The 21821-nt window shown below is 42.6% G+C and overlaps 1 protein-coding gene across 3 annotated transcripts in view; it reads right to left on the bottom strand.

Moving 5' to 3' along the window:
- Positions 1-21821, bottom strand: part of LOC136349645 (homeotic protein spalt-major-like) — a 118447-nt gene that overhangs the window by 7222 nt on the left and 89404 nt on the right. Inside the window, exons 2-8 of one of the 3 annotated variants that reach the window (XM_066301327.1) lie at positions 9201-11962; positions 7208-7496; positions 7017-7150; positions 2851-2991; positions 2430-2736; positions 343-494; positions 9-182 (exon numbers count right to left, since the gene is read on the bottom strand). In XM_066301327.1, the coding sequence (XP_066157424.1) occupies positions 9-182; positions 343-494; positions 2430-2736; positions 2851-2991; positions 7017-7150; positions 7208-7496; positions 9201-11962 (3959 nt within the window). The remainder of the gene's footprint in view (positions 1-8; positions 183-342; positions 495-2429; positions 2737-2850; positions 2992-7016; positions 7151-7207; positions 7497-9200; positions 11963-21821) is intronic. The other 2 variants (XM_066301328.1, XM_066301329.1) reach the window with 2 other exon arrangements.

Here is a 21821-nt window from a genome sequence, read left to right on the forward strand (position 1 = left end):
CCACTTACCTTTTGTTGCATGCCGTTAAGGAATGGAGCCGGAAGGTACGGGTAGAAGAGATCGGGCCTCCGTTGCAGAAATTCGGAATCCTTGGGAGTCATGGGGATGGGCGGCAGGTCGAGGGACATGCGACGCCCTCGTCGCGACGCTCCGTTGCTCCACATATGGGTACCCATGTGAACCTACAACAAAACATAGCACATCTAGACTTTCCTTTAAAGCCCGCGATCCTCTGTAAGAAGCTTTATAGGAAGACATTTTTTTTTACCCAAAACCCTAAAATGAAACATGAAACGTTAGTACTGCATTAGTAAGCCAAGAAGCCACATGACGTCTACATACCTTGAGATTTCCCTTGGTGGTGAAAGCCTTCTGGCACACGGTGCACCTGAAGGGCTTGTCCCCAGTGTGAGTCCGCATGTGTATCTGCAGGGCCGAGCTCGAGGAAAAGTTCTTATTGCACACGTGGCACAAGTGTTTACTTGATTGCAAGCCTGAAAAGACACACACCACACACGTGTTAGCCCACAACCTAGAGCTTTGAAGTTAGTGCAAGCAATTGTTGTTAACAAATTATTTATTTACATTAGGACATTTCGGTGGGATATGGCCTTCGCTGATGAAATATCTATACCTCGAATTCCCATGAGCAGAAAGGAGACTTGATAGGAGATCGAACTTCAATTATCAAAGTCAATGAGAGCATTTGCAATCTGAATGATATTTGATGCGAAACGTTTTGGATTTTCCAACTTCCACTGCGTCGGCATCTGCAGACACTTTGTATATTACCGTCTAAAAGTAAGATAGATTTCCGAGCGCCCCTGAAAATCTTGTGCAATTTTCAGGGGGATATGGAAAACGGCACAACCGTAAAAACTAAATTCATGGAAAAAGGCGAATAATGGAAATGTTATTTATGATCATTTTTAGTTTTGTATCGATTTTGCTCATTTTCTTGACGACCTGTAGGCAGGTTCACGTCAATGATTACTGGAGAACGATTTCGCCGAAAGTGGTAATTAACTTGTCGTTATACTGGGTGAAACTGGGAAGAGCTTTCCGACCCGGACTTCCGGACGCCCTGTGGAAGAACCTGGAGAGACCATGAGACCTTTGTATGCAATTGCAACGTTCTTTTTGCCCATTCACAACAACCCATCCATTCTGAACGGAATTACAATTTAAAAGAAAATGTTGCGATTTACCAAAAAGGAGATGTTAGATGAATCAAAATAAACGTTAATAGCGTGCGTTAGCTCTTCCTGCTCTAGTGACACCTGCTGTGCGGCGAGGCAAGCTTAGGACACGGTTAGCAGGTCTATGCAAAATGTTTTGCCACTCTTCAAGAAGAGCCACTCAAAGGCCTGCAACGGTCTAAGGCTATCTGTCGTGAATGCGTGTCCCTAACATGCCTCATGCACGTTCAATTGGGTTTAGGTCAGGGCTGGGAGGAGGCCAACTTAATCAATGTATCGCCATTTCAGTTAATTGACTACTGACCTGACTAACCTGAACTAACCTGAACTAATGTTTCTTGATTAAAATATTAATATTATTATTATTATTATTATTATCATTATCATTATCATTATTATTATTATTATTATTATTATTATTATCATCATTATCATTATCATCATCATTATTATTATTATTATTATTATCATTATCATTATTATCATCATCATTATTATTATTATCATCATTATTATCATTATTATCATTATTATTATTATTATTATTATTGTTATTATTATTTATTTGTCTGTTTTGATTTTTTTGGTAAATCGCGTCGTTTCGTTTGATCCTTCTACAGAGTGTCCAGAAATCTGGATCAAAGAGCATCTCTCGGTTCCAGCGCTTATAGTCACAAATTAACTTCCACGTTTGGCAAAATTAATACCCAGTAATGATTAAACCGGAAACGCCCACAACCTATCGGAAAAATGACGAAAATCTACATAAAACTAAAACAATTACATGAGATCGAAATTGAATGATATTTAAGTCGTCTGGTCTTTTATGCCCAAGAGCATGCCAAACTGGTCTTGGCCTAAGTGGGAGGAAATCGGTCTGAAACCTCTACACAACTCAGTATCCATCCAACTTTCTTCGATTCAGGCTTGATGAAGGATACGGGTGATATGTATCTATTGATTGATTAAAGTCAACAATTAGTATCTTATTACTTTTCATCGATAAAAAGCTGCTTTACTGAAATTTGTTTTCGCGACAATTTACGTAATGAATTTGAGCCATTGTGTTCTATGCAAATTAGAGGTTGAAACGAAACGAAATAATTTCCGTTCTCATTGCAAAATAATTCTAATTTATCGTGATTAAAAGTTATACGAAACCTAAATGTTTTGAATAGGGGAAGTTCGGGCAATACAGGACAGACATCAAACATTTCAGAAATTACTTACTCGGAGGACGTTTGGGTAAGGGCAACTCCGCCTCTGTAGGTTCCCTCTTCACGTGAGTCTCCTGCTTGTGCTCCTGCAACTGTGCAGACATGTGTGAGAGCTGCGCCACCGGAGGCACTGGAGCAGGCTGCTGCACCTCTCTAGCCTGCTGGACATGTCCGTCGCTCTCCTCCGAGTGTTCCCTTGGAGGCACGCTGGGAGGCAGAGGAGTCGAATCGTCCCCACTCAGCGATGGCGTTTTGTTTTCGAACATGTGCTGGGGCATGTCGCGGATCTTGTGCGTGAGCATGTGCTGTTTCATGTTGCCCTGCAAATAGATTTCGTAGCTGAGGACATTGAAGTAATGGGGTTGATATTTAAAAGCTTGATTTGAATAATTTATTTGCAATTAAGTTGGCGTATGCTAGATGTCGTGGCTTACCGCCAGCTGCATCCAAGTCGAGGCGTATCCGGGGCTCATCGGTAAAGGGAAAACTGGGGGGATGTTGTGAGAGGCATGATTTCTGGATCTAGGCTTAGCGTCCTCCTGGATACGCCTCTGCTTGATGCAGTCACAATTTTCCTGAAATTTACAATGAAAGTCAATTCGATGGTCTCTCTCGCAACGAGCAAGACCGATTATAATCCTTATTTTATTTCAGTGATAATGTTAGTAGCTATACTGTGTGATCACGTGTCCTGTCATTGCTATGTCCATTGGAGGCTAGAAATGAATTTTTAGGGCTAAGTTATTTTATAGGCACAAAGTCTTCGTGCCGAACACTCCTATAGGTGCAGAGGAGTATCTACAATCGAATTCACAAGTTGTTAGTAGCCACTTCTACATTTATCTACGTGTTACTACTGGTTGGTTCGGTTAATACAGTTTGACGTAACAGACCTCGAAAATAGCTGGGAGAGGTCAGACAGGAACTCTTGAGTTCGGACTACATGCTTATAGTATTTGAAAAACACTGCAACTTTCGATATCACCGAATCAACGAAGACACCTAAAGACTAACCGAGCCACTGTTCCCTTACTAGATATTCTCATATTTTCTTCGATTCTCACTTCTTTCTCAATCTCGATTATTTTAATTCGGCGTCTCAGCGTATCCTGCTCATACAGGGTGTCTTAAAAAAAAAGGGTGAATCTGCGACTCAGCTATCTAAACGCGGATTTTGATGAAATGAGGACCCAATAGAATGATATTACTCAGATTACTGAGTAACGTCGAAGTCGATCAAGCTCTTCAGCTTCAGGTGCCAAGCTCAAATAGAGCTCCATATATATATATATATATATTTTTTAATATTTTACGATAGGATTCTTCTCCGAATTTAACGATGTATGACAATTTAACGTTAAATTAAGCTTTAACTGGAAAATTTTGAATCATTTGAACAATATGCAGCTTTCTGCATCCTAAATTTGGATATTACGAGTTATATGAGCATCTGCATCGTCATGGAGCGATCTGTGATCATGCGCATTTCATTCCATCTCGTCCTTTTTTATCATCTTGTACAAAGACGCCTGGGGCCATGCGATGTCCGGCGAGAAGGGACAAGGTAAAGCCGCTCTTAACCATTTGAACCGTATCATTTTTCTTCAAAAATTTTCTGTAAGCGGTTACGTTGTAAGTCTAGCAATTTGACTCTTACAAATATGTCACATACAGAGTTAGCCAGACAACACATTCATAGGAAAATTTTTCACTTTTTACTATTGTAGGTCGATGAAATTTGGTTGTAACGTGTACTCTGCTGCTGTAAACTCTCATGAAGAACTTGTAAGGCGAATAAGAAATCTGACTCGTAAAATAACTGCTCAGAACGTGAGAGATGTTTGGCGGGCCTTATGGCGGCGTTTGAATTTCTGTGTAGAACCTAATGAAGATCATTTCGATAAGTTTCTGTTATACCAATTAATTCAAATTAATTTACATTGATTTGTTATTGAATGAATTGCCGCTGTTCGATTTGTTCTGCATTACATCTCTTGTCTACTATTATTTTTCATATCTTTCGACTTTACTCTTAGATCGTCAACAATTACTTACTCCGGTTCACGCCGCAGTAATGTGTCAAAAAACATCATGTCAGTAATGTCAGTAATGTGTCAAAAAACATAATGTCACTAATATCAGTAATTGTCAAAAAACATAATGTCACTAATGTCAATAATGTCAGAAATGTCAAGAACCAATCAACCCTGCTTGATAAAAATTCTATCATGCATTACTTCGCCATTTTACAAATAATCGAAAATCGGTGACCGATACTGAAATGGCCAACGCACATACGTTTCTAAATTGAACAGGCAATTTAATTTCTGAAATTAAATACTATGCGGCGCAATCACAAAACAGTTTTGGGAGATAAAATACATTCACAACCCTAAAAAATATCATTCTGTAGATTTTCAAGACGATCTAGTATTATCTAACCATGTAGGCCCTGAAGAGTAACTTATATTCAAAATTTGAGCTAAATATCTCAGAAATTTTAGGAGCTCTAAAATATAAATTGAAAAAGTAAATGAAACTTCAACACCCCGTATTTCCTTAAAAACACATCCGGCCAAAAGTCCGGTCTTTAATTTAAGATGCCATGGATGAGTTTCGGCCATTTTGTCGTGATTTTTGACGTTTCGCATTTTCAAAAATTCAACTCAAGGCGTAGGTGAGAAAACCGAAAATTATAAGAAAAAAAATGAAATTTTGCAACTCCGCACGTTGGAAGTGGTGCGTTTTTGGCCGTGGGTCCGAAGGCATTTTACAAATTGTTTTACGGAGTACCGTCGACCCTTGAAATATCTTCGTGATGATATATCACGCCCTGTATAGCACGTATTTGCTGTATGATCACGCAACTGAAAAAGGCGCAATTTGAATTTTTCGCAAAATTTCAGAAATGTGCGCTAATTTTCGGTGCGATGGTTTATTGTTTGCGTTTATTAATTATTTATATAGGGCGTTTCTAAACGGATGGTAAAAAATTTAACGGGTGAATGCTTCGGCTTCGATCTGTAGGGCATAACGAACGTTTTGGTGTCAAAAAAATTTTTTGACACTTCCAGAAAATCAACTGTCAATAATTGTGACACTTGACAGTAAACAAATGAGGCAAAAAATCATGGCCAACTTCACTAAGCGTTACATTATTATTTAAATTGATCGATGTGAACTCTTCTGACTATTATTGCGAATGTTGCCCCAACCATCGATTTGAGCGAAATTTTGCAAGAGTCTGAGAAGAGAGAACACTCAATGCGGATAATTTATAAAACATTAACAGAAAAAAAAGGGTAAATTTAAGCTTAAAACCCCTCGAATCCGCATTACTCCGTGCGTGAAATCAAAGTCCGAAAATTTCCAATTGGACCAAACACTCGGTACAAATTTTCGGTGAGTTTCTAAAAAAAACAAAAAAACGAAAAAGGTGTTTTTCACCGCGATATAGATGAAAGCCAAAGCATTTTTGGACATCTACGAACTTTCCGCCTTTTGAATCCGTCAGGATTTCAGTTTTTTACTATCCATTGAGAAACACCCTGTATATCGTGCCCTGAATCGTCCTCCGAAACAAAAAAAATGTAATATCCTGCGCGCGCCGCTTGAGGCCAAAAACTCCTGGTATTTAGGAGAAAGGCTGCGAGAACCTTGGGAATATCTGGTGTTGCCGTACACGTGTGATATAGTAACTTTTACTGCAACCACTCCTGGAACCTTGGAGACACTCTGTATGTGCGAGTCACGTGCGGATCTTGTACCGGAAGGGTCAGTTGTACATCGCAGGCCGAGAGCTGCATAAGCTAAGTTGGAGGTTTCACCCGAGGCCAAATTGCGAAACTCCTGTTAACGTCAGCAGAAGAGTAATTTCCACGAATCGAACGTGAGGGTCCTCGGTGACTGTTACGCCGGCGCGACAAACGTGCTTAAGGTCGCCGCTCTGGAATCTGTGGATCGAAGTCCGGCCCTGGGAACGACTTACCGGAAAAAGGTATGCAAGAAAACATTGTTTATCGTTGAAGGCGTACAGTCTATATACAAGTACGTGCACCTGAAAAGCTTGTTATGAATCTGATTTGTAATTATTGCGGCAGAGAAGAACGCCGTTAATGCGCTCTAGACTATTTCTGTGCATCGGGATGAATAATAACGCGTTTAAAAATAGGCCCAAAGTTCAAGAAAGCGTCTAGAAGAATGTGCCATTTACATAGCGGTTTTTAATCGAAAACGAATATACCAGAGCAATAAGTATTGAATAATTGCTCACGAAAATAAACCGCACCAGTTACCGAATGCTGAAGAATCCGTCTGCATTTTTCACGGCAATCACTTCAGATCTTAATGACGACAAGTTAAAAAGTGCATTTTGACATAAAAATAAGATTCTCCATCAAAAATAGACCACTTAGACATGCGACATAACTTATTCTTGGCCCACTGCCAGCGGTTAATTTGAGATATCTCCAAGTCTATTGTGTTAGAATAACATTTCAATCATTTTTATAACACAAATTCCGGGATATATCGTTTGACAGTCACATCCAAAGATTAACAATTCATCGACTTAATTTAAACTAATTCGGCTCAGACTCACCTTCGTGGAAAACCCCCTGTCGCACACGGTGCACTTGAACGGGCGCTCCTTGGTGTGGCTCCTGTAGTGAATTTCGAGGGCCGAATGGCAGGCGAAAGTCTTGAAGCACAAGTTGCAAGTTGTATTCCCTCGACCTGTGAATTAATCCGAAAATGAATACTCAAGTAACCGCATCGGCTAAGCAAACGTACCTAAAGTGGCGCCAGGGCCTACGGCCAGCCTGAGCGGGCTAAAAGACGTTGAGGTCAGCACCGAAGAAGTCAGCGAGGACAACGCGGAGGTCATCAGCGGCGTCGAGGACTGAGATCCTTGAGGCAGGAGCCCGAAGGCGGAAAACAGCGAAGGCGGTCCTGGACTGGGCCCCGGGCTTGGGATTGGCGGATTTTGATTCGGTTTCGGAGTCAAGTCCAAAGCTCCCATGGAGTTACATTCTGAGGGAGTGGGGCTTGTTGCCTGCTGCGAGGAGGGTGGCCTGGGTATCTAGAAGGCACGTTCTAACATGAGGTGACAACTCGTTTTTGATTGAAGGAAGCGCACGGCAATCATGCTACTTCACCCGAATGCTCAATATCGAGATGAGCCAAGTTCGGACTAGTCGACTTCCGCGCGCACGAGACAGCGCGTGCGAAATCAAAACAACAGCGTGCAGTATGCCTTTGTAACACACTATTATTTCAACCGGGTACCTAGAGGTGGCGTAAAATTTTTGGAGTTCTAAGATCGCGCACCAAAGAACCACCACCACAATATATCTTCCATGAATTTTCGCCAAGGAGCCGCGGCCCCGCTATACGCCATTTATGTGACAGTTGTCTCATGAGCACATTTTATAAGGGAAATTGAGGAAAGCCTGAGCTTATCACCAAAATTTTAATTAAGATTGAAACGGATGTGGTTTTCACACATTCCATTAGTAAACGTGCGCCACTGGCCGGACGAACTTGAATTGAACTCCCTGAAGTTGAAACTCCCTACCAGCGCTACTTAAAATTTGCGCCCCGCTCAAATTGCTTCAACCAAAAAGCGAAAATGGCGATCACGTGACAGCGTTTTGCCAAACGGCCATTTTGCCGGCTTGAGCTTTGCGCACGGCAGTTACGTCACGCACCGAACAGCCATAGCGCTGTCAAATCGGTATATGTGTACAGGGTGATTCAAAATCGAGGAGAAAGAATTTAAGAGCACGTTTTTGACGTCAAAATAAGTCTTTTTTCCCTCGAAACGTGGATCCGCACACGCTTGGCTTTCGATATACAGGGCGTTCAAGTATTGTCGTTAAGAAAATTCATGGCGGGCTGCCTAGTTTAATGTTCCCAAGCGTTTTCGGTAAAATTCGTTGAAGTCTTAGATTCCTTAAAGCGATCAGGGTAAAAAACAGATTATTACTAAAAAAATAAATAAAATCATACTTAAATTTATTGAAACTTAACAGGGAAGTGATGGAAAGAACTTTAAAATTTAAAAAACTAAAAAATAAGATACATTTTGCCATTTTTTCCGTTGCTAACAGAGAACGTATTGTCCAATTTATACATAGTGTTGGTTCAGTAGATTTTTCTCGAAAAAGGATCGAGATATGGAAAGGAAACAGCAATGCATAATTAATGGAAAAACTATTGCTCTTTCAGACTTAAATTGCATTTGATGTCAGACATACCGAGTGACCAGTTAATAACTATAAATTCTACAAATTGACCGTGAGTGGCGCCCTCTATTAGCAATGCGGAAATTGCAAAACGCATCTTACTCGTCACCTAAAAAACATAACTTTACAATTTTCCAAGTGTCTAATTTAGATATTTTAAACATAATGGCAAAAAATAAAACAAATTTTTACTTTCGACGCCCTGTATATATCCGAAACTATCACCTTTCGAAAAGAGAAACTTTCTCCAATCGTCCCCATATGACCAATAGTAATCCCAGCTTTCAGTTGTCCCCTTGTTAATGAACCACCCTGTGTAATGTAAAACTCTTGAAAAACACCTTGTGGAGTCGCAGATTTGTATTGTTGGCCTTAACGGTTGCCGAACTTTAGGGTGTTTTAACGGCCGCCGTCCATTAAAGACCGTTTATCATGTTTATTTTAGATACCTTGAATGCAACTAACAGTGTAACGGAAAATTGTTAACTTTAACGCTTAACTTTATTAACTTAACTTTACGCCCTCCTGTTTCAACTCACCTGGACGGGTGTGGTAGTCATTCGATGGTGAGGAGACTGTATCTCAGCACTCTCCCTGCTGGTGACTGATCGACTAGGAGATTTCTCCCCATTCTGAATGCTTGTAGCCTGCGGAGACATGGGTTTATTGCAGCTCAAGTCTTCAGTGGAACAATTCAAATCACTCGAAACATTTATATGGTGATTCCCACCTGAGGGTGACGAGGAAAATGGGGCCATATTTTGATTATCAGTGTTCGTGCTCATGTTATCATCATCTTCGTCTTCGTCATCCATGCTCTCATGTTCGGACCTTCCATCTTTTTCGAACTTAAGGTGAAAGGGTAAGCCAGGAGTCCCCAAGGGTGATAGTCCGGGTAGGGGGAAGCCCTGGCTTAGGAAGGGATGCATCGAGTTGGGGAGGCTGGGAAATGCTCCTGGAGAGGGAAAGTCCTTGACTTCAGCAGCCTGAATTTGCTCTGGAGTGAGATCAGTAGGTTCGCCCGTATGGAGGCGGATATGTTGCTGCAGTACTAAAGCATTGGTAAATTTTTTGTGACAAACTGGACATTGATGCAGCACCCTCATCGGGGGCTTCGCGCGGTGCACACCCATGTGAGTCTTCAAATTCCCTTTAGTAGTAAAGGCCCTTCCGCAGATTTTACACTTGAAGGGCCTCTCCCCCGTGTGCGTCCTATAGTGCATTTGAAGAGCACTTTTGCAAGACAAAACTCTATGGCAAATCACACATTGATTTGGGTCTGAGAGCTTATGCTCAATGTTATCTACTAATTGCTGCAATTTACTGGTTTCAGAGGTTTTCGTCACTTCAATGAGACTTTCCCAGGAATTGTCGTTGCTGCCAGGCCTCGGTAGCAAGTTGGTGTAAATCGCAGGATCCTTGGTGATATCGTGGAGAGGATTTGTGGGAAAGTGACCAAGGCTTCCAGAGGAGGTGCTGCTTGGGGGTGAGCTTTGATGTCCGAATGAAAAGTTGGCAGGCAGTCTCTGTCCTGTGGCAATGCTAAGAGGGGTTGACATAATGTTTGATCTGCTGCTCGATAAATTTTCAGGCTCGTCCTGCATGTCAGGAGAGTGATCATCTGGACTCCTCTGCTCGCCCTCATTAGAATATCTGCTCTCATTGCTGCACTCTTCAAACACATTTGGTGTCCCTGGGGCGTACCTGTCACACTCTCCCTCGAGCTCCTGATCATTGAGCTCTTGTTTAGGAGTAACCTCAGACATTTCCTCTTTCTCACTGTTTTGCTTCCGATCCTCTCTGTCACTTTCAGATTTGCATATCGGTGAAGGACTTCTCTGAGGTTTCCTTAAGTCTGCCGGAGCTTCCTGCTCCTCACGTTTAATAAATAAAGGCTGGGGTGGGAATAATCTAAGGGGTGGGGTGTGAGGTGAGGGTTGAAGCCTACTGCTAATCAGTTCTGGGGGTGGGGGAATTGGGGGTCGATAGAGAGGTAAGGATGTTGGGGGGAATGGGTGATGAGCGCCAGGAAACCCTAGATGAGGAGGGTGTGGAGGGCCTCCAGGCGAGAGAGATGGTTGCTGGCCTAGTTGGGCTAGTAAAGGAGGGTGATATTTGTCTAGGTGTTCAGGAACTGGGTTAGGATTCATTTTGATATGTGGGAACTTAGCACTGTGTCTTTGGAAATGCACTTTCAAGTTGCCTTTTGTGGTAAACCTGCTACCGCACACGTTGCACTTATATGGACGTTCTCCGGTATGAGAACGAATATGGATCTGAAGCGCTGAATCAGATCCGAATACTTTTCCGCAATATCTACAGCGATGTTTAAAAAAAGGCTCATTACGCCCTTTGGAATCGTAAGGGGACATGGAACCTTTATTCTTTCGAAAGGCCAGCTCATCTGCCAAGTTAGTAGCCAACAATCCCTGACTGGCATTGTCTAAGACTTCCTGGGCTCTCTTCTGGAGCATTTCCAGAGTATTTGGTTCTTCTAGCAAGGGCGGTTCGTTGCTGTGAGTGATTATAGTAGAGGCTAATGACGATGATATGGAACACATGGGAGGCTGCATCTGCAGAGGTAGATTGCTGATTTCCGGCTGCAATGGCGGAGGCGTGCTCTGTGGAGGAGTCTCATCGACTATCGAGGGAGGTATGGGTGTGGGAGTTGTCTCTCGTGATTCTGTTTTAACCGGAAAACCTGGGGGTTGGTCCAGTGGAGAACGTTCAGAATCGGAGGGAGCGGGAGAGCCGCACTGCTCGTCCTCTTTAGTCATGTCGATCTGAAGCTGATGCTGGAGTTGGTTGATGAGCTGCAGCTGTAGCACTTGCTGATGTTGTAAGGTAAAAATGGTCGATTGCAGTACTGCCAGTTCTTGCAGCGCAGCTTGGTTGTCTGTACTGTTTGCCATGGCTGCAGCTGCGAATTGGGCCACAGCGACTTTGGTGTTTTGCAGCGCTTCCAAAGTGACGTGTCCTGCGGCTGCGGGGGGTGCCGTCGGTAGGGGAAAATTCATCGCGTTTTCATCCGGTGAACTTTCTTCTACGCTGTTGTTGTTGGCGGCATCTTGCCGATGGCGTCGCATGCGCTCGAGACGCTTTCCCCCTGGTTCGTCTTCGTCCTCGTCATCCTCGGACACCACCATGTCTTCGGGATCGGAATGCGCGGGGTCGTCATGTTTGATCGCCTTCTTGTCGCACTCGTCTTTGTGCGATAAGTACTCTTGCAATTCCGTGAACTGTTCTTGGCATCGTTGACACATAAGCACCTCGGGCAAGGCTTCGTTGGCGGCGAGGCCATCTGAAAACAAAACGCCGGAATAAAGAAAACGCGCAAACAAACGCTGAAGGAGCAGACACGTCTGCTCATTCCCGTGCATCACGCGGTTCTATACGTCGGGGTGGGAGCCCGGATTAACATAGGCCGAGATATTATTAAATGAGATATGAAAGTGGCGGGGCAAATATGAAGGGGGCGCCTCGGAGCAGGCGCAGAATATGATAAACGACCTGGCCGAGGACCAGCCAGAAGACCGGTTATGACAGCTGGGCGGTCCTGTTGCGTTCATAAATAAAATTCACTTGTTGCTCTCCCATAATCCACGCCCATCAAATACGCCCAGAAATTTCATATCTATAAAGCATAACAGAACAGTCGCAGTTAGGGCCTGCCGCCGTTAGGGTAAACGCATTGGGCCCTTAGGGCTGAATTGAAACGATTTCACGCTAGAGCGACGCCGGCGACGAACTTCGGTTCTGATTTCATCGATCGTTCTTAGCCTTTGGCCTGTTTTCGCATTCATTGTAAATACCCTTTGATATTGTGACTCTGTTATAAAATTTAATGCCGGGACAATCATAAAAGATCTAAGAAACTGCCATTTGATATATGACGCTTTTACTACGGCCACCATTGTGACTGAACAGTCTTTAGCAGCTTGTTGGAATTTAGTGCACACATTGTTGCTAAAATTGTGCCAGATTTGTACAGTGGATCCAGCACATTTAATTCGACCTGTGCGGGCAAAATATAAAAGGTTAGAGCGAAGTAGAGGCGGATTTACGACCACCGGCCAAAAATAGAAATTCTGTTTATAAATATTTATCTTTCTCTCTGTGGATTCGAAAATATTACCACAGGCTTTACTTTTGGTTTTCGTTAGGTATATCCAACTATAATTAATTTGGAGCTATAAATGGGCGAACTATTGTCCATTAACACGTGCTTTTACGGGGACGTTGGGGGAGCATCAAAGAGGCCGCGGGCTGCTGGAGTTTTTCAAAATTTTCGGTACTTCTAACCAGCAAAGCAGTGCTCCCTCGTCTACGCAAGCGAGTGTCCGCTACGCGGACGGGCCCCGGACACTCTAACACCAATTATTTTCCGACATGCGTTAATGACACCAAGCGAATTCCCGCGTAGATCATTTGTTTTGGCTTCGCCCTGTATGGTACGCGCCCGGTGCAACGTTCGCAAATTGAGCAAAATTCATTCAGACGAACTCGCTTACTTCCTTTTATACGAGACGTTACTCGAGCATCTGGTTAAGCCTCAAGGGACGATCCCCTGAGCGATACTAAAGCGAAAAGTTTATGTAAAAAGTGGTCTGGTAGCGCTTGGTTCCTAACCAAGGGCGGCAATCTTCTTTTCTTTGTTTTTTTAATTGTTTTTTTGTGAAAATTTTAGCAGCCCTCTAGCCGATTTTGTTGGAATTTGGCACTTGCTTAGTGCTAAATGTTCTTTCATTAAAAAAAAACAAAAAAAAAACAAAAAAAAACAAAAAAAAACAAAAAAAACAAAAAAAAAAACAACAAAAAAAAGTGCGTACTGTTCGTTTCAGTGTAATTTTAATAAATCGTTTTCTTGCTCGATTTTTCTTGAATTTCCGGTGCTACCCTGCCCTAGCAGAAGGAGATAAACAAGTTCTAGTTTAAAAGGCTTCTTTGCACTACCTGAAAACCCGCCACCAAGTTTGAGCCTCACACTAGTTCGCGCCCTCTCGTTATTTGGTAGTTTTTTCGATATACACGGTGTCTCTAAAAAGTTCGTACAGCATTCCTCAATGGCCCTCTGAGGAGGAAACACACCGACTTGACTCGGTTCACCTTGGTCGAGGAGGGGGGTTTTGCAAATACAGGAAGACGAAGCGAAAACCGAGAAGATTTTAAAATTAAGAAATCGAAGAAACGCAATATTTCCTCGTTTGCAATTGCACCGTCTAATCAAAATGGCGCATCGAGGGGCTTTCAGGGGCGAGAATCCATTCACATCTCCCATGTACACTTTGATAGGCGCCCTCAGAGCTAAGTCAACTTTGTTTAAAGGGGCATAACTTCTTTAACGTCGGGCATAAAATTTATTTATGACTAAATATGTTTTCCTGCATGTTTTATGAGCGGAAAGTTTCTTGCTACAAGTCCCTACGGGCGTTCGATCTTGAGATAGTTGAAGTTTAGGGTTCACTGCATGTCGTGAAAAATAACTCTAAAATACATCCGAACAGTGCGGTAAAATGACCAATAAGAGATGGGCATTGTCAAATAAAAGCACAAGTGTTTTTTTTTAAATAATAAAAATTGAAAGTTTATCGAATATTTTGATTTTTCATTGCATCTGTTCAAATTAAAGTTCTTTTTCGAGACGTGCGACAAACTTTAAAACTCAAAAAGATGCGTTCTTAGGGCCTCATACCTCATGCGTCTTTTTCTGTGGAACGTGCAGAAAAATGCAAATTTAGAATGTAAATAAATTTGATACCGGACGACAAGAAAAGTTATGCCCGTTTAAAGAGGGCTCATCTAGCGCCGGCAGCGCCCTCTGCAATGAACATCGAAAAAATAAACGGTTTCTGATTTCTCGTTCCTAAAAACACCTCTTGAGGCGATATTTGGTTCATACACTGCCACTATGAACAAAATAAGACATTTTTAATAATTTTTTTTAAATTTCTACTTTGACCTATTTTTTGAGAATCGCCCATTTTTGAACGAAAGTAAATTGGGCTGAAACGTCATTTTTTTGCCTCAGCAATATGAGGTGGAATTTGGTACAGACCCTTTAGAGACGCCCTGTGTAGTGATAAAAAACTGTGATCTCGAAAACGAAGCATCACTAGACCTATGCTTGTATGAGCTTTTCGCCTTAAAATCGCCGCATTTCCCCTCGAAATTTCGTCACATGTCTAACAAAACTTTGCATAGGAAAGAAGACATCAACGATGGGTTAAGCCGGCATGGAGAGCTGGCGTGCGAGGAAAGTTGGCCTGAAGGGTGCAAAGGGGGCGATTAGGTCTTCTAGAAAATACATACGAAGTCTTGCACCACATTTTTGTCGGGTTTTCTTTTAATTTCCTGTTTCCCTTAATGCGAGAATAAATACTAAAATTGGCGAGAGCATTCGTAGTTTCCAGACCAACCTGGAAACTAACCAACGCCCTGTTTATATACCATCCACTCTATGTATATGAAAATCACCATCTGTGTAATGTTACATAAATAGAATTTGGTTTCCCGATATACGTACACACACACACAGCCTGAGTAAAGTAAATCTAGCGAATTATTATAACTTGCCGCAGTCCAATCGTACCTTCACGGGGCGTGAATGCGTTTTCTTTTTCAAGTTTGGTCAAAGCACAGATCGCAAACAAATAAGGCTTTCCTAAGCGAATACTATGCAGTATGTGTAAATGGAAATGGTTATTAACCAACTAGTGCGGAAAGCGATAGTTTATCGCACGCCGATTGCAGTCGAATGAACGGTGCGAAGCAAGCAATGGGGCACGGAAAGGCACTTTTGCGCATGTTAAGCTTCGTACAGACCTGAATGTTTGGCTGTACAACGGACAGTACAACTAACCCAACGCCGAATAACATACTAATTTCCACGGGGAGAGATACACGTTTGCAAACAGGTTTGAAAGTCGTGCGAGTTTGTTGCTCTGTCCAGATCAGTGTTCAATAATATATTACAAAATTACTACGAACAATAATAAGATACATGAAAAATTTGTAAACTACGTAAACATCAATAACGTCAGATTTGACAACTGCCGTATCCTAGCAACGGAACAATTGAAGATCTGCTGGAGCATGACCGTTTGGTCTTTGCGCATTAATTTCCTACTTTTCCCTCTTTTAGATATTAATTTCTTTTTTTTCGGAATTGTTCAGTTTTGACACCAAATTACAATAAGAAAATCTTCGATAATGAACGATTTCTCGCAGAATGCACGAGAGTGCGACAAGATCTAAAGTTAAATTCATTATCATGTTGTTGAATCTTAGTCGTTAACTAAATTAGGGTTCAAAAAATGTGTTTAATTTTAAGGGTGACTCACCCCTAAACCGCCCCTTATGGAGCTTTCAGCAGCTTAAAATTTGACAAAGACGTTAACAAATCAAAATTATTTTGCAAATTTGGTTGTTCCAGATTAAAGCTTTCTGGAAATACACGATTTTTTTAAATTCATCTTCTGAACCCAATACCTCAGCACCTCTAGGCATCAGAAAAAGATTTCTCGTGAAAAATCGACATGTTTTGACGTCCTCTACACGCATGTGTTCTCCGTGGGTTACGACGTGACTCACCCCGTACAATATAACAAACAGGATGGTCCAAATTAGTGTTTTATTCGGTGTTCGGTTCGTTTCGCGGTGAACTGTTCGGGTCTGTACGGCGTTTCACTTATACAAACTTTGCTATTTTCCATATCCCGCTAAGCGCTATCACGAATCATTCTTGAGACTGATCATGCTGGTTTGTTTCCCGTGCGCGTGCGACACTTTCTTTAAACTGCTCTCGTGCGAAAAGTGCAATATTCAACTCGTACGGTAAAGAAATCGCACGCTATTGCAACTCACGAAATTTACAAACTAGGCCTGCGAAGGGTGAAGTTTTTCACCACACGAGAGCGGTAGTAAAGAGTGCCGCACATACTTCGTCAACAACCACTTTGTGTCCAACCACACCAATTTCGAATATAAAACGGCATAAAATAAAATGACGTTGTTGCATTCGAACAAGCACGTAACATGCTACTTACCATACAGTTTTAGGTATTAGAAATAATGTTACTCAATAGGTACGCATCATTCAATCTCAGGAAGTTATGTCAATATTTTGTAAAATACGTAAGAATGTATTGAAACGACTGAAATCGGAAAATCGACCACCACCGAGGAAATGGACATTCACTCAGGACACCGATCAGCACATGCGCTTTACGCTCTCATAAACATGCGCAAAACGCAATTTTCACACGCTAATCTCACAAGCATACTGTTTTTGCGGGGAAGTTAGCTTCCTGACTTCCAAGTTTAAATTCGGGTGGAAGTAATGTCGAAAGATAATTCCTGCCCTACATCGGAGAAGACAGAGGGATTTTTTAGTGGGTATTCTGGAGCGAGCCCCACACTCCTCGAGTCGATACGAACAGCGAAAGCTCGGGGGTGGTGCGTAAATGCATTTTTTGCCCTCAAAAAAAAAAAGAAGAAAAAAAGAAAAAAAAAGAAAAAAAAAGAAAAAAAAAGAAAAAAAAAGAAAAAAAAAGAAAAAAAATAGAAAAAAGTTTTTTAGTTCCTTGTTTAAAAAGAGCTGACTTTTCTAAATTTCCTTGAATGTTGAACGAGTTTAGAGACAGATATAGAGACGCTCTTGTTCGCATTTCGCTTTTCGATCGCGTCGTTTCACCACCTAAAAATTTACATTTAAAAGAAATCACTCTATGAGATTGATAAAAATGAATGAAGCAACGGTAAAGAGTTATTGCAGGCGGGACTTAATACTAAAAACACGAATAGAAATTGGGATGAGCAACGTAATTGTGAAGGAAATACTATAGAAATGTATGTGCGCTGTACGAGAAGAGTACTATTTATATTGCCGAGGTCATAATAATATATTGTTAAGGAATTTTATAACGAATTTTCAGCCTTTTTTTTTCTTTTTCTTTTTTCTTTTTTTCTTTTTTTTCTTTTTTTTCTTTTTTTTCTTTTTTTTCTTGTTTTTTTCTTTTTTTTTCTTGTTTTTTTCCTTTTTTAATTACTTGTAGAGATACAATCTGTCACAATAAAGGTAAAAATAAATTGGACTTTCAATATCTATGCTGGGAATTACAAATAATAGTACTAAATGGTGTAGTAAAAGGACCAACATTTCAGTCCCTTACTTGGTTGAATCTATGTGGCAAATCTAGAGGGTTGAACCTCTTCAACCTGGTTGTATATGTCGCTGTGTCCAGTAAGTTTGTGGCTAAGTGATTTGGGTGGCGATCTGATCTTCGCACGTAGTTATTTGATTAGCTCACTATTTCTTCTCGGACTGTTTTGATCGAGAGGTCGGAGTGAATTGTATTGTTGCTAACATACCATGGTGCGTTAACAAGCATCCGTAACGTCTTAGATTGAAAACGTTGTAAAATTTCGATATTAGAGTTGCTGGCGGTTCCCCATAGCTGGATACCATGGGTCCACACGGGCTTGATGATGGTTTTCTAAATTAGCACTTTGTGCTCTAGTGCTACCCGAGAGCGGTAGCCCAGTAGCCAGGTAAGTTTCTTTCTTTTGAGATTCAGTTGAGTTCTTCTGGTCTTGATGTGCTCCTTCCAGGTTAGCCTCATATCGAGGTGCATTTCTAGGTATTTCACTGATTCATCCTGGGGAATTTCCACGTTGTTTATCTTCACTGGAGGGCAGGTATTTCTTCTTAAGCCGAAGGTGATTCATTAATCTTTGTCTTCCACCTAGCTAGCCAGGATTCTAGTTGTGAAAGATAGTCTTGTGTGAGGTCAGCGGCAGTTTGCGGGTCAGGACTGCTAACCAGAAACGCAGTATCGTCTGCAAATGTCGATCACATACCATGTTGGCTGTGTACTGTGTCTGCTGTATGTAGGGAGTACAGGAACGGACCCAGGACTGAACCTTGGGGAACCCCCGCGTGTAGGTCATGTAAGGTCGACCAGGGGTCTTCGACTTGGACGTAAAATTTGCGATTATTCAAGTTGGAGTTAAGTATGTTGGTATGGATTTCTTGATCTTGTATACCAGGCCCTTGCCACACTCATCAGTGCCCATTGCCACACTTCATCATCATATCTAAAAAGACACCTGAGCAATATTCCTTATTTCGAAGGGCCTCGCAAATTTTGTGCGTCACTCTACGGACTTGTTCTACGGTGTCTCAGCCTTTAACGTCCAGCAATTCTCGAACGCGTTGGTATAAAGTCTGCGGGGTGATATTTCGACATCCCCCATCTAGGCTCTTCCTACATCCCATCCCCCACGGATCGCCCTGCACCCCCCTGCATATCTCGCAAACGATACCATGGGACTCCGAGAGGCTTCCAAACGGGCACCCTGTATATCTCCGAAGCTTAATCCCCAATAAAGCTCGTCCGCTACTTGGACGTTACGTTATATCGATGTTTTCTCATCTGTGTCTGACCTAGTGAATCTCGCGCCGGGAGCGCGCTCCCAAATTCGATCTATTCCCCTAGTGGCCCCCTTTCTACCGTTCACAAGAGGGTCGTCTGGCCATTACAGACACTCGAATAATGGATCATATAAGGTTATGTGACAGTTGCGCGACTGACCGGCTATTAACTGCATTACACCCCCGCAATTTAGTGATTTATTGGAATTAACGACGTCGGCGTGTGCTTCCTCCCTCTATGCTCCAACATGCTGGTACGTCAATATTTCCAATGGAATAATTCTAGGTTTGAAAGGAGCAGCTGCCGTCCACATTCTCCCGTGACAAACCTAATGCCTTTTTGATGATAATGTTTCGGATAAGGTCAATGACGGAATTAATATTAATGCGAGCGACAATTGATACGTTTACGTTAGAAGTTCAAAATGGGGCCGGGCCGGGCTGACAAATGGGATCCGCAACGAGATGCGAGCGCAAAAGCACAAAAGATCCCGATGTGGCCGAAAATAAAAATCCAGCGACGTTGCTAATTAATTAGCTGACAAAACTTTTGAAAAGCCCCGAACAAGCGGAATAAACACAATAATTTGTAATATATTAGGTGCAAATAAATCTGAGATGTGTTCCACATGTTGCGACGCTTAAGACCGCCTTTGTATTGCGTTTAATACCCCATAATTTATGTGCCGCTTAGAAAGTTATTTCGAAAAACCTGCTAAGCAAAAGGTCGAAGAGGACCGTGGGGACCTAACGCAAAAATACGTATTCTTGAATATATGGGGCCGTTAAAATAAAACAAAAGCATAAGTACGGCGACAACGACTGCTGCAACAAGAAGAAGAAGGACCGCGGGAAAGGACGAGGAGGACGAGGAGATATGGCCATTGTTTAAAAAACCACTAATTACGCGGTCCGGAGATTTATTTTTCTTGAATATTGAAAGGTCCGGTCCGTTGTCGCTGTCCAGTTGCCTTCGGCCGCGTCGGACGCATCCGACCCGGAGCCTTCTTCAGATTTAAAAATTCACAGATTGACCAGTCCTCGCGCAATCCGAGTAAATTGACACGCACGTTTCGGCTACTTGCTAGTGATTGCGATTCACACGTTTTTGTCCCCCGCGCCCGCGTGATTTTCACACGAAACGAGGACGGCGTCCCGTTTAGGTGGCGGGCGCATGCGCCGCACCACGGGGCCGGCGCATTAGCAGGGCCTTTCACCTTTCTAGTGCTTTGTTGTCACCTCAGTCCCGCTCCCTCCCCTCTTCGCGCCTCTTGTCCGCGCTTCATCGTCCCAATAGAAAGCGAATGCTGGACGGAAGAGCCGAACGGGACGAATTCCATGTCTGCACATCGCCAAATGCGCGGAAAAAATTCGCGAAATGGGGAACTTCAGGTGCCGGAATCGCATCTTGCGACGTGAAAATTCCACCCGTGAATTTCCTCCCCTTCGAGTGACGTCGCGCAATCCCCCCATTTTTAAATTGGAGCTCGAGCCCCAGCTTTATTGCAAGAAATAACAGAAAAAGATTAACGCGCCTAATTCATAAATTTCTTCGTTAGCAACTTGAAATTTAATGACTAATGTCATTGTGCCCAAACCGAGCACCCTCGGCTTTCCATTTAGGTGCTCAAAGGGCACCTCTCCAACCTCTTGGCAGCATCCCGATGGTGAATAAAAACCCCTTCTACTATCAATTCGCGTTTAACCGTGAGCGACAGTCTTCGTTTCAAGTCGACTAAATCGCGCGGTTTACTTTTGCCCTCCGCGCTCTTCACATACCTCCATAAGGAAAGTTCTGACGGAGCCAAGTCGGGCGGTCGGGGAGGCCGTTCTGGCAATTCCCGCTCCGTTATCCATCGATTTGGAAAAGTTAAGTCGAGGCACGTTGAGATTGATTTGTTTCGTTATTTCGTTCCATTATCGGTAATGAAGTGGCATTAGGTACTAAGCCTTCGGTTTGTTGCAGGGAATTTCGTCAATTATCCGAATTGATTTACTTTTATTATTCTTTCAAAGGAAGATTAGAACCGCAGGATTTTTGAACGGAGAACGAAAAGGCCTTTCAAATGCGGCAAGTCCACACGTCCAATTTGAAAATTTGAGACTTGCAGTTGTCACGCAGTGGGGGTTGAACTTGGAGATGAGATTTTTGTGCTACAGGACGCAACTTCAGGATGCAAAATTGGCCTGTTTCGCTGTTCCCTTCACGTGTGCATGTGGAAACACGTAGGTGTTAAATTTAATCGATTTGGCCGTTCCGGATTGTACACATCAGAATTTGGAAGCTTTCAAGTTCTCCTCCAAGCTTTCTCCGAAACAGAGCATTGGCTGCGATTTTTCGTAAATTGAGAGATAATTCGTCGGTGCGGCAAATGCCGGAAGCCGGGATCGAAGCCGCGTCGAATGTGAGCAGATTATGCCCAAACCATTACTGGTCGCACATTCTCTTTTCAGAACAGCATGAGCGCGCAACTCACATTCTCGAGGAGATGTGCCCTTTTTACGTCACACGATTGTACACGTCGTAATACGTTTGTTTCGAATTACTATCGAGTCCTGGCACCACGCAGACACGGCCTCGAGTCGCTGGGCCCCCGGGCGGGGAGGGTCGGAAAATGTGGAAAACTGCGAGCGATAGGAGGAACCTGGAAATATGGACTTAAGACTGAAACGCTGCAAGCCTTAGAGGAAACACACTACGCCGAGGGCAGAATTATCGTAGTTTTTC

Source organism: Euwallacea fornicatus, chromosome 39 (assembly GCF_040115645.1).
Source record: "Euwallacea fornicatus isolate EFF26 chromosome 39, ASM4011564v1, whole genome shotgun sequence".
In the NCBI taxonomy this organism is placed as follows: domain Eukaryota; kingdom Metazoa; phylum Arthropoda; class Insecta; order Coleoptera; family Curculionidae; genus Euwallacea; species Euwallacea fornicatus.